This window comes from Hyaena hyaena, unplaced genomic scaffold (assembly GCF_003009895.1).
Source record: "Hyaena hyaena isolate Hyena2069 unplaced genomic scaffold, ASM300989v1 scaffold_321, whole genome shotgun sequence".
In the NCBI taxonomy this organism is placed as follows: Eukaryota; Metazoa; Chordata; class Mammalia; order Carnivora; family Hyaenidae; genus Hyaena; species Hyaena hyaena.
Window position 1 is genome coordinate 150231 of NW_024080953.1, and position 12628 is coordinate 162858.

The window sequence follows — 12628 nt, forward strand, 5'->3', positions numbered from 1 at the left end:
CTATAAACCTGCATATAGACTATGTCCAATACAGTACTCACTAACCACATGTGATGACTGAATACTTGACTTGTAGCTAGTCAAAATTGGAATGTGCTATAAGTGTAAAATAGCACATTTTGAAGACTTAGTATGAGAAAGAGTACAAAATACTTCATTAGTAATTTTATATTGAATACATGTTGAGTGCCAATATCTTTTACATATGTTGAGGTATAATGTTTATATAGCTCAGTATATGCAAAATATTAATTTTGACTATTCCTTTTTACTTTTTTTATATGTCTACTAGAAAATTTTAAATTACGTATGTGATTTACATTATATTTTTATTAGCACTGCTATTGATCTTTGTAAGAAAAAAAGAAATAATTCATTAGTTTCACTGAAAGTAGTAGGAATATCATTTCCTTGAACTTGTCCTTTAGGAGGAACTACTTTTTAGTGTTTCTGGCAGGAAAAGGCCAGAAGAGTTGTTTACTTTTCTCCCTCCCTTATTTTTTGCAAAAGGAGAAGCATTTGTTTCTTATGTAATTAGAAATTGAAAAAACTATACGTAAACTTGCTAATTTCAAATTACACATTCTTAACCCAGATAATAAATTGGAGTTCTCTGTAGTGGTATAGTGTTGAAATTAAATTTGAAGAGTTAGCTGTATTTTCCCTTTTAACAGCTCCATGATTTTCTTCTCTTGCTTTTTCATCTCTTAAGAAACTCAGAAGGAAGGTGATGGTTGCTGGTGTCTGGTCTCTAGAGTCAGAATGATGGCAGTTCTTGCTGCTTGATTATAGCAGAAAAGTACTTTACACTATTATACAAATCCTTCACAGACTGACCATTGAAAACACTTAGAGAAACAAATCCTTAGCAGTTAAGAAAATAAAAACTAGGAGATAAATAACAATTTCAAAGAGTCCTCAAATGACAAAGAATGAAGAAAAGGTTAAGGTGGGCTTTTTTGATCTAGGGATGGAAATTCCTCTGTCCTGGTACCTTTACTCTAAAGTTCCCAGCATAGCATAATAAGCCTACGGTGGTGTTAATAGGAGGAAGTAGAAGAGAGAGAGGAGAAACAAGGATGAACAATCAAGTAAAGGGAACAATACAAGGGAGAGAGTCTCTTAACAGGAGGATGCAAGCACAGTTGAAGGCTCTAGTAACATACTAAAAACAGGGATATTAGGGAAATTTTATATACTGAGTGAGAATACTTACAGCCCTGTTCACCACTTCCCTCAGGTCCCTGTGTACTGTCAGCCAGTCTTATTTCTTCGAAAACAGTAGACTGAGAATATTTTCTTTGGGAAATCTGAGAAAAGTTACAAGTATGCTCACGATGGGTACTCCACAAAGAAACAACAGCCCAATTCAGTAGTTTTATATTAAAGTACACCACAGATAAGCCCTACCCACAAGGCCAAAATTTCTAACACCTTCTTAGTGCTCGGTCTTAAATATCAGTTCAAAGTATCACTGGATATCTGAGGAAAGCTGAAACCAAAACAAACAATAAAACTACTTGGTGGAAATAGAGACATTGCAGGGATAAGAAAACTTTAAAAAAATCTGTTATTTCCTCAGAGCTAAGAGAAGATAATGCAAACAAACCAAGATGCTATATAAAAGGGAACAAATAGGGGCGCCTGGGTGGCTTAGTCGGTTAAGCGTCCGACTTTCGCTTAGGTCATGATCTCGAGATTCGTGGGTTCGAGCCCCACGTCGGGCTCTGTGCTGACTGCCAGCTCAGAGCCGGGAGCCTGTTTCAGTCTGTGACTCCCTCTCTCTCTGACCCTCCCCTGCTCACGCTGTCTCTCTCTCTCCTAGAAATAAATTTAAAAAAAAAAAAAAAAACATTTAAAAGGGAACAAATAGAACAAAAATTGGCAGAAGAAAAAATGAAAGATATAATAAAAGAGCTAGAAGAAAAAATTTAGGAAATATAGAGAGCAGGGCAAAAAGAAAAGATAACCAGTCTAGGAAGTCAAATATTCAAACATTTGAAACAAAGAACAGAAAAAAACCTGAGGAGAAGAAATCAAATAATTCAAGATTTTCCAGAACTAAATGTCATGAGTTTTAGATTAAAAGGGCTAAATGTCTAAAACAAGAACAGAAATACACTCACATTTATTTTATATCACTATAAAATACACTGGGGCACATATACTTCTCAGTAGCAGTATTGGAAGCTAAAATGTATTGGAGTAAGGCTATTACATTTTGGAGGGAAAAGGATTTCCTTCTAGAATTCTACATCAGCCACACCATCAATTAAAGATAAAGGTTAACTAAAGACATTTTCATGTATCACAGAGTCTCTAAAATAAGAAAAAAAGACAATGTGGAATATAGGAAAGTGCAAAGTAAAGATGAAAAGGAGTTACCAAGATGATGGTGAATGGAGATCTCAGGATGACACGTATGCATCAGGCATAGAGAACAGTCAGTTCAGATTGGAGCAAGTCATATAGCTCCAGAAAATGTATATCCAAAAAAACAAATTTGATAGAATGTCTGATACGTTTTAATGTATTAAGTAAGCATTAGGAGAGAGTTTAGATACATGATCAGTAATAAGTACATAGAAACGTAACCATAGGAAAACATTTATTCTCCAGAAAATAAAAAATGAGCAAGAAGGGAAAAGTAATCCTATACTATATGGTTCAAAATTGAACGACCTTTATGTAGTTATAATTATGTAAACACTGAACATTGATTTAACTAAATTAATAATAATATTGGTTGTTTGGGGATGTGGAAGATAAGTGGGAGGGCAAGCAATGAAAGAGAGCAAAGCTAAATCCTTATCTTCTGTAGAACAAAGTCGATACATAAAACCTACACATGAAAAATTACAGAAAAGTAGATGGAGATAAACATCAAAAGGAAAAGATGAAAGAGTTAAAGTTGTCTTGGGAGGGCAGAGAGCTATAGTTTTTTTTAATAATTCCTATAAAACTGCCACATTAAACAATAGAATTATATCAAGGAATTTTTTTCTGGCACTGAGTAGTAAAATATTTTATACTTTGTGAGCCATTCAGCTCTATAGTTACAATACAAAGGAAGCTGTAGACAATACATAAACAAGCATGAAACATCAATAGTATGTTATTTGTAGACACTGAATTTTGAATTTCATGTAATTTTCAGAAGTTAGAGTATATTCTTTTTAATATTATATTCTTTTCATTCTTTTTAATCATATAAAAGTACAAACCATTTTTAACTCTTAAGACATCCAAAAATAGGCAGCAGGCTGGATTTGGTCTATGGGCCATAGTTTGCCAACCTTTTACTTAAGGCAACTTGAATATGTAGCTTTGATGAAATAAAAACTACAAGGAGGGGAGAAGAGTGAAAAAAATTGGGCAGAATAATTTCAAATTTGTTTCCAAATCTTGTCTGCTTTCTTGTTTTACCAGGACTTCTTTCTGAAGGAATTATACCAGGAATAAGAAAGAATGTTAAGAAAGCACTTCTGTCAGTAGCCCCATACTCTATAATTTTATAATATTTCTTCATTTACCAAGCTTTTTCTTATATACTGTCCTTTTGATCCTCACATTCTAAGGGGTAGTAAGTAGTCTAAGTAGACCTGGGTCTGTTTTCTATAGACATAGAGCCCATTCTGTAGAGAGCAAATGACTTGCCCAAAATCATACACAGTTTATAAGGGACTAGTATTCAGAAAGAGCTTTCTTCTAGTTTTTTCCTCCTGATTGCTTACTATACTATGCCTCAAATCATATAGTTTATAAGAGACTAGAATTGAGATGAGAACTCATTTCCCATTTTTTCCTCTTTATTGCTTAGTATACAAATAATACATGAATATATCCTTGTAAAATATTAAAACACTCCAGGAAAATATCATTAAAAAGTCGTTGTTCTCCCTCACTCCTGTAGTAATCCTATCCCTCTCCCCATACACACTAAGAGTTAACAACAGTTGTAATGTTGTTGCTACCATATGTTGTAGAAGAAAATAGTTCTATTAGGAATGAAAAATTATAACTCTTTTTTTTTTGTCCCAGACTCTTAAATTTCTAGCAAAGTGTCGTAAGAAAAAGAAACCATTTGCTTCTTGGCAAGGACTCCAAGATCTCACTGATGTACGCAGAGTTGAACTGAAGCAACAAGTGGATGACTATCTTCGAAGGCATCCGGTATGCAAGCTTTTGTGCCTTGATAATCAGTGTTTTTTGCCAGTGCTTGATATTCACCAACAAAGCAGTGTGTTCATGTATTTATTATTGGAAAAAGGTAATACAGTGCCTTTACCATAGAGTTAAGTGGCTTTGCCATAGAGTTAAGGAGTCTTATAATTACATGCACTATTGTATAGTTAATAAGAAAGGAGACTGCTTCAATTCAGTCATTTCCTGCAGTGTATCAGCAAAACATGGTCATTGCTTTCTTTTTTTTTCATAATAGTATGTAAAACTATGTTGAAGCTTCCACAAAGAGTATATATAGCTTCTAGTCAATATTCGTTGTTAACATATATACCCAAACACATAACACATACATGTGGGAACTGACATCTGCTATTATTCAAACTCCAGGAGCCAATGTTATAAAACATATGACTGCCTCTTAGGATTTTATCAACATAATACTGCTGCTAACACCTTACTCCCCATAGAAATGTCCATATGTTTTACTTTATATAACCACAATACTACAGATCAAGTGTTATTTGCTTCTCCTTTCTGAGTTCTTGACTTTATACTCCTAAGTGTCTTTGAAGATCATTTTTCTTTCTGCTTTTAGAGTGACTCCCCACCCTGTCATTAATTTTAATTAATTTTAATGACCCATACTTCTGCTAGTCATGCCCACTTTCTCTTTTCTTGATGCTTCTCCCATACTTCCACACTTCACTAATTTTATGAGGAAAGTTGGGAGACTATACATTTCAGTTAGTCGGAATTCTCATTGCCCTCATTCGAACTAACCACTCATAAAAGCACCATTTAAGTACTTTTCACATCTATTTTCTTATACTTCCATTGTTTGTCTCTGGGTTCTCTTTCTCCCTCCTCTCTGCCCCCTCCTCCCCACAAACACTCTTTCTCATTCTTTCTAAAATCTGAAGGTTCTGGGTGACTAATGTTAGAGGTTAAGAATAATGTTAAGTAGTCCTGTCATTCACCCTTTCATTCTTCCATAGCTTCCCAAACTAAAGAGCCTTATGCAAAACAAAAACAAAGAAACAAAATCTCAAAAAACAAAGACTGATATAAATGGGAATTAGAGGACTAACGTATTATAGCTGAACATGTATCTCATAGATTACCACAGGAACACAGCATTAGTAAAAGCAGAATTGGACTGCAAGGCTCAATTGAGGAGGCATAAGTAAGGCCTCCTACTTTTCCTGCCTACTGATCTGAATACAAGAATTCATAAACTAATACAGGCCTGTGGAAAAAAAAAGACAAGCCTGCCCTTGTAGGTCAGGCCCTCTGTGGCTACCACATAGAGGTAGATAATAGAAAAAAGTTCTGACTTCTGCTTCTAGCCAAGATAGAGGGACAGAGATAGAATTTACTTACTGCCTGAAACAACTGGGGGAGACAAAAAAGATAAGATTCATGAAACAGTGGTTTTCAAGTCTACAGACATCAGACAGTAAAGGTTAGTAATTCCTGAGAGGAAAGATGGAGTAAAAGGGACTAGATTTACTTCTGGCCTAAAATAACCCCCTTCTGGGGGTAGGGGGTGTGGAGATGAAATACATGGAACAATAGTTTTAATGACCATGGACATCAAACAATGAAAATTAGTAATTCCTGAGAGGGAACAGAATGAGTCCTATGATGGCCCTAGCTTATTACCCTGAGAGAGTTCCTAGGTCACAGCACAAGGAGAAGGAACAAAAGAGGAGCTCTTTAGAATCCCATGCTGAGGAGATGGAACTGAGAGTCTGAGAAGAGCAAGATAGCTAGATTTCATAGGACAGAGTACCAGAGTAAAAAGAGATACAAAGAGAACCCCAGATATCTGGAGAATGTTCCCCTTGAATGTATTTCAGAATTTTGATTAGTACATGTATATAAGGAAACTACCCAAGGCCAAGGAAACAGTCATCTTAAAAGATAAAAGGGGAGAGTGCCTGGTACTCAACACAGGCCCAAGAATAGTGCAAATTATCGTCAAACAGACTAGAAAAACTTAATTCACAGGGCATTGGTAAGAAAACTCAGGAAGGTCTTGTCTTAGTAGTAGAAAGTAAATAGTATATACTGATGCATTCTGCCAAACAAATCATAAAAGCAAGAGCAAAAAATATCAAAAAATGTTTATGTAAATCCCAGGGAAAAAAACCTCAAGCTTTTTAGAAATACCAAAATAACTAGCACTCAACAAGGTAAAAGTTACAATGTCTTGCATTCAATCAAAGATTAATAAGCATATATAGCAGCAGGAAAACATGACCCATAATGAAGAGGATACTTAAACCACTCTAGAAATTACACAGATATTAGAATTAGCAGAGAAGGACATTAAAAGTTATTATTATAACTATATTCCATATGTTCAGATTTTAAGTAGGGATGTGGAAAATATAAAAACTACCCAAATCAAACTTCTAGAGGTAAAAATTTCAGTGTGTGATATGAAAAATGCACTAGATCATTAATAGCAGATAAGACATGGATGAATAAGATTAATACAGTTGAAGATATCATAGTATATAATATGCAAAATGAGACACAAAGAGAAAAAAAATTTTAATTGAAAAGAACATTAGTGAGCTGAGTCTTCATGTGGCCTATTAAATGAATAATTGAGAGTTTCTGAAGAAGATAGGAAGACAAAATAATGGCCAAAAACTTTGCAGACTATAGATTTACCCCCAAGTCCAATGAATGCATAAGACACATAAAAAAAAAAAAACTTATGCCAAGGCATATTGTAATGGGATTCCTCAAATCAGTAGTAAAGTAAAAGTCTTAAAAATGGAAAACATAAAAACATAAAGACAAAAGAGACAACATATTTCTCAGCAGGAACAATGCAAGTAAGAAGATTAACTTCAAAGTATTGAAAAAAAAAAGTTATCCATGTAAAATTCTTCACCATGAAAAATTATTTTAAAAACAAAGACAAAATAACATTTTTAGACATACAAGTGATGAAATACTTTGTCACCAGCATACTCACACTACTAGAAATGCTATAGCCTTTGAGTTGTAAAGGATTTCAGATTTCTCTTAAAAATGATACCACAGGGGCGCCTGGGTGGCTTAGTCGGTTAAGCGTCCGACTTTCGCTCAGGTCGTGATCTCGCGGTTCGTGGGTTCGAGCCCCGCGTCGGGCTCTGTGCTGACTGCCAGCTCAGAGCCTGGAGCCTGTTTCAGAGTCTGTCACTCCCTCTCTCTCTGACCCTCCCCTGTTCATGCTGTCTCTCTCTCTCCTAGAAATAAATAAATAAAGCATTTAAAAAAAAAATCTTTAAAAAAAAAAATGATACCACAAAAAGTCCAACTCTACATAAAAATATGGAAATGCATAAAGCACTGGAAATGGTAACTACATGGGTAAACATATGACTTTTAACTCATCGTTAACATGTTTATAAAATAGAATTGATTTTCTAAACCAAAACATCATCAAATGTTCTGTAATAAATAGTACAGGTTAAATATTTCCAGTTTTGTAGACCATACAGCCTTTATCATTATTATGCATCTCTACAGCTGTAGATTAAAGCACTCTTAGATAAAATATAAACAAATACTTGTAATTGTGTTTCAGTTGAACTTCATTTTCAAAACTAAGCTGTTGTTTGTCTGAAACAAAAATAATAACAATGTTAATGGTGTTTGTAACATATGTAACAATACAATGCTTTACAACAATAGTGTAAAAACCAGGAGAGAAATAGATGTATACTATTAAAAAGCTTTTATACTATATATGAAGTGAGATGATAATACTTGAAAGTAGATTGATAAATTAAAGATATATATTCTGAATCCTAAAACTACCAATAAAATTAAAAATCAAAAGAATTATATAGCTAATAAGCCTATAAAGGAGATAAAATTGAATTATAACATACAGTCAATTAATCAAAAAGAAGGCAGAAAAAGAGGAGACAAAAAAGTAATGGGAAAAATGAAAAATAACAAAATGATAGACTCAAACATAACCATATCAGTAATTATAATAAATATAAATGGCCTGAATACCCCCAATTAATAAGCAGGGATTGTCAGATTAAATGAAAAAATAAGACTTAATTATATGTTGAGTACAAGAAACATACTTTAAGTATGAAAAAATAAAAAGAACAAAATGTGCAAACACTAGTGAAAAGAATTCTAGAATGACTATATTAATATCAAAATAGGTGTCAGAGCAATATTATTAGATTATTACCAGAAGTAAAGAAGGCAATTTCATAATAATAAGGGGGTCAGTTAATCAAAAGGACATAAGAATCTAAATGTTTATGCACCTAAAAACAGAACTTCAAAATATATGATGACAACATAGAAGAACTTTGAGGCATTATGCTAAGTGAAATAAACCAGACACAAAAGAACAAATATTATATGATTCTAGCTGAAGTACCTAGAATAGAGACAGAAAGTAGAATGGTGGTTTCCAGGAACTGGGGGTAGGAGAATGGGGAGGTAGTGTTTAAATGGCATAGAATTTCAGTTGGGAAAGATGAAAATGTTCTCGAGATGGACCCTGTTGATGGTTGCACAACAATGTGAATGTATTTAATGTCACTGAACTATTCACTTAAAAATGGTTAACATGATAAATTTTATGTTATATATATTTAGCCACAAGAAACTACATGAATCAAAAACTGATAGACCTATGATGAAAAATACAGAAAGCCACAGTTATAGTTGGAGATTTCAATACCCATTTCTAAACAATTTATACAATAAATAGAAAAGTAACAGGAATATAGGAGACTAGAATGACACTATCAAACAACTTGATCTGATTGACATTTCTAAGACCCTTCATGGACTGACAGCAGAATAAACATTTTTCTCGTGTACACGCAGAATATTTACCAAGATAGACCACGTTCAGTGCCATAAAACAAGTCAGTAAATTAAAGAAGACTGAAGTCAAAGTATGTCCTCTGACCACAGTGAAATTGTTTGATATTAATAACAGAAAGATCTCTAGAAATATCATCCCCAAATATTTGGAAACTAAACAACACATGTCTAAGTAAAGGATCAAAGAAGAAGTAAAAAGGGAAATTAAAAAATATTTCAAACTGAATGGAAGCATATTTCAGAACTTGCTGAAGAATGGATAAGGAAGATATGGTGTATATGTATACAATGGAATGATACTCAGTGATGAAAAAGAATGAGATCTCCCCATTTGCAACATTGTGGATAGAACTAGAGGGTATTAAGCTAAGCAAAATAAGTCAGAGAAAGACGAATATCATATGATTTCACTTATACATGGAATTTCAGAAACTGAACAGATGAACATAGGGGAAAAGAAGGAGAAATAAGATAAAAACAGGAAGGCAAACCATAAAAGTCTCTTAAATACAGAGAACTGAAGGCTGCTGGAGGGCAGGTGGAGGGATGAGTTAAATGAGTGATTAACATTAAGGAGGGCACTTTTTGGATGAGCACTGGGTGTTATATGTAAGAGATGAATCAATGGGTTCTACTCCTGAAGCCAAGACTACACTGTATGTTAACTAGCTTGAATTCAAATTATTTATAAATAAATAAATAACTTCTGGATTCTAAACCAGTTTTTGGAGGCAAATTTATATTGCTGACCATCTATATTAAAAGAAGGGTCAAATCAAAGACCTTAGCTTACATATTAAGTAACTAGTAAAAGAACAAGTTAAACTCAAAGTAAATTGAAGAAAAGAAATAATAAGCATTAGAGAGAAATCAATAAAATAGGAAACAGACAATAGAAAAATTTAATAAAATGAAAAGCCAGTTATTTGAGAGAATCAATAAAATTGATAAACTTGTAGGCAGACTAATCAGGAAAAAGAGGAGATATAGATTACCACTGACAAGGATAAGAAAGGTGACTTCATTGTAAATACTACAGATATTAAAGGATAATAAGGAAATATTATGAACAACTTCATATGTCAATAAATATAAATCTCATGAAATAAATTCCTTTAAAGATAAGAATTATCAAGCTTACCCAGGAAGAAAGGGATAAAATGTATAGCCCTGTATCTATATATAGGTAACAAATTATAGTTATAAACTTCTCAGGAAAATATAAATCATGTAAATACATGCAAAAAAAATCTCAGCAAAGTAAGAATAGAAGGAAACTTCCTCCATCTGATGAAGCATATCTACAACCGACAATGATGAGAGACTGGATGCTCTTTCCTGAAATCAGGAACAAGACAGAATGTCATTCAGTATAATCAAAATTCCAGCAAGGAATTTTTTTTATAGAAATTTTTATAGAAATTGACAAGCTGATTTCTAAAATTAATATGGAAATGCAAAGGACCTAAAAAAGCTAAGACTACACTACAGAAAGTTCAAAGTTGGAGGGGTAACACACCTGATTTTATGAACTATGGAGTAGCCAAACTGTGGTACTGATATAAAGATTTTTTTAAAAGTAAATCAGTGGAACCAAAATCAAATCCAAAAATAAGCCCACATACATGGCCACCTGATTACTGCACAGTTAATGTGTAGAGAAACTGGAACAATTAGATATACATATGTAAAAAAAAAAAATGAACTTGGATCCATATATTGCATCGCATATAAAACTTACAACAGATCAAAGAGTTAAATGCAAAATCTAAAACGATATAAAACTTCTAGAAGAAAACATTAGAGAAAAGTTGTGACCTTTGGTTGGGCAGTAATTTTTTTTTAATTTTTTTAAATGGTTTATTTTTTTCTGAGAGAGAGAAACAGCGTGAGCAGGGGAGGGTAGAGAGAGAGAATCTGAAGCAGGCTCCAGGCTCTGAGCTGTCAGCACAGAGCCTGATGCGAGACTCGAAGCCACGAACCGTGAGATTATGATCTGAGCCGAAGTCAGCCGCTTAACCGACTGAGCCACCCAGGCAACCCTGGGCAGTAATGTCTTAAATACAACAACAATAGCATAATCTACAAAAGAAAAATTGATGAAATTTGCGTTTCATCAAAATTTTAAACTTCTGCTTTTCGAAAGACACTTTAATAGATTTTTTTTAAGTCAAATATTGGGAAAATATCTTTGCCAGGTATGTATCTGGTAAAGGGTTTGTATCCAGAATGTAAAATGAATTCTCAAAACTCAGCAATAAGAAAACAAAGCAAAGCAATTTTTTAAACATGAAAAAGATTTGAACAGACACTTCACCCAAAGAAAATGTGGCAAATACTTGAAAAGATACATCAAAGTCAGTAAATAGAAATTTAAACCACAGTAAAATCTTTATACAACTGTTAAAATGGCCAAAATGTTTAAAGTTGACTATATCAAAGGTTGGCAAGTATGTGGAGGAACTGTAGCTCTATTTTACATTCCCAAAAGCTCATAAACTGCTTTTGGGAATGTAAAATAATGTAGCCCTTTGGAAACAGTTTGGTGGTTTCTTTAAAAGTTAAACATATATCTATCATATGATTCAGTGATCCCACTCTTAAGTATTTATCCAAGTGGAAAGGAAATATATATCCTTATAAGCACTTGGAAATGAATGCTCATAGCCCAAAACTAGAACTAACCCAAGCATCCATCAACAGATAGATAAACAAGATATTCTATATAAGTACAATGAAATACTAATCCACAATATAAAGGAATGAATTATAGATACACACAGCAACATAGATGAATCTCAAAATAATTATGCTACGTGAAAGAAGCCAGACAATATACACTGAATTATTCCATACTGAAAATATAATCTATAGAGTAACAGAAAATTAGGTCAGTGGTTGCTTGGGGATGGGAGAGTAGGAATGAAAGGTTACAAAAAGGCAGTGACACTTCTGGTGGTGATGGATGTTCATTATCTGACTGTGGTAATGTTTTTCACAAATGTATACATAGGTCAAAGCTTATCAAATTTGTGGCACCTGGGTGGCTCAGTAGGTTCAGCATTTGACTCTGGGTTTCAGCTCATGTCACAGTCTCACGGTTACATGGTTTTGAGCCCCACATCAGGCTCTGTGTTGTTAGCACAGAGCCTGCTTGGGATTCTCTCTCCCCCCTTCCCTTCCCCACCCTCATTTGTGCTATCTCTGTCTCTCAAAATAAATACACTTTAAAAAAATTTTTAGGGGTGCTTGGGTGGCGCAGTCAGTTAAGCATCCGACTTCGGCTCAGGTCATGATCTCACGGTTCGTGGGTTTGAGCCCTGCATCAGGCTCTGTGCTAACAGCTAGCTCAGAGCCTGGAGCCTGCTTCAGATTCTGTATCTCCCTTCTCTCTCCGACCCTCCCCTGCTCATGCTGTCTCTCTCTCAGAAATAAAAGATTAAAAAAAAATTTTTTTTAATTTTAAAAAAAATTAACCACGTTGGACATTTTTGGTAATTGTAGTTTATTTTATATCATTAACCTCAATAAAGCTGTATGTTTAAAAAAAATTAACCTAAATGCAAAAAAAAAAAAAAAA

General features: G+C 33.8%; 1 protein-coding gene across 2 annotated transcripts in view; it reads left to right on the top strand.

The window, feature by feature from the left end:
- The window catches only part of IQCB1 (IQ motif containing B1), a 63361-nt gene that overhangs the window by 44537 nt on the left and 6196 nt on the right, over positions 1–12628 (top strand). For both annotated transcript variants that reach the window (XM_039248879.1, XM_039248881.1), the window contains exon 13: positions 4042–4173. In XM_039248879.1, the coding sequence (XP_039104810.1) occupies positions 4042–4173 (132 nt within the window). The remainder of the gene's footprint in view (positions 1–4041; positions 4174–12628) is intronic.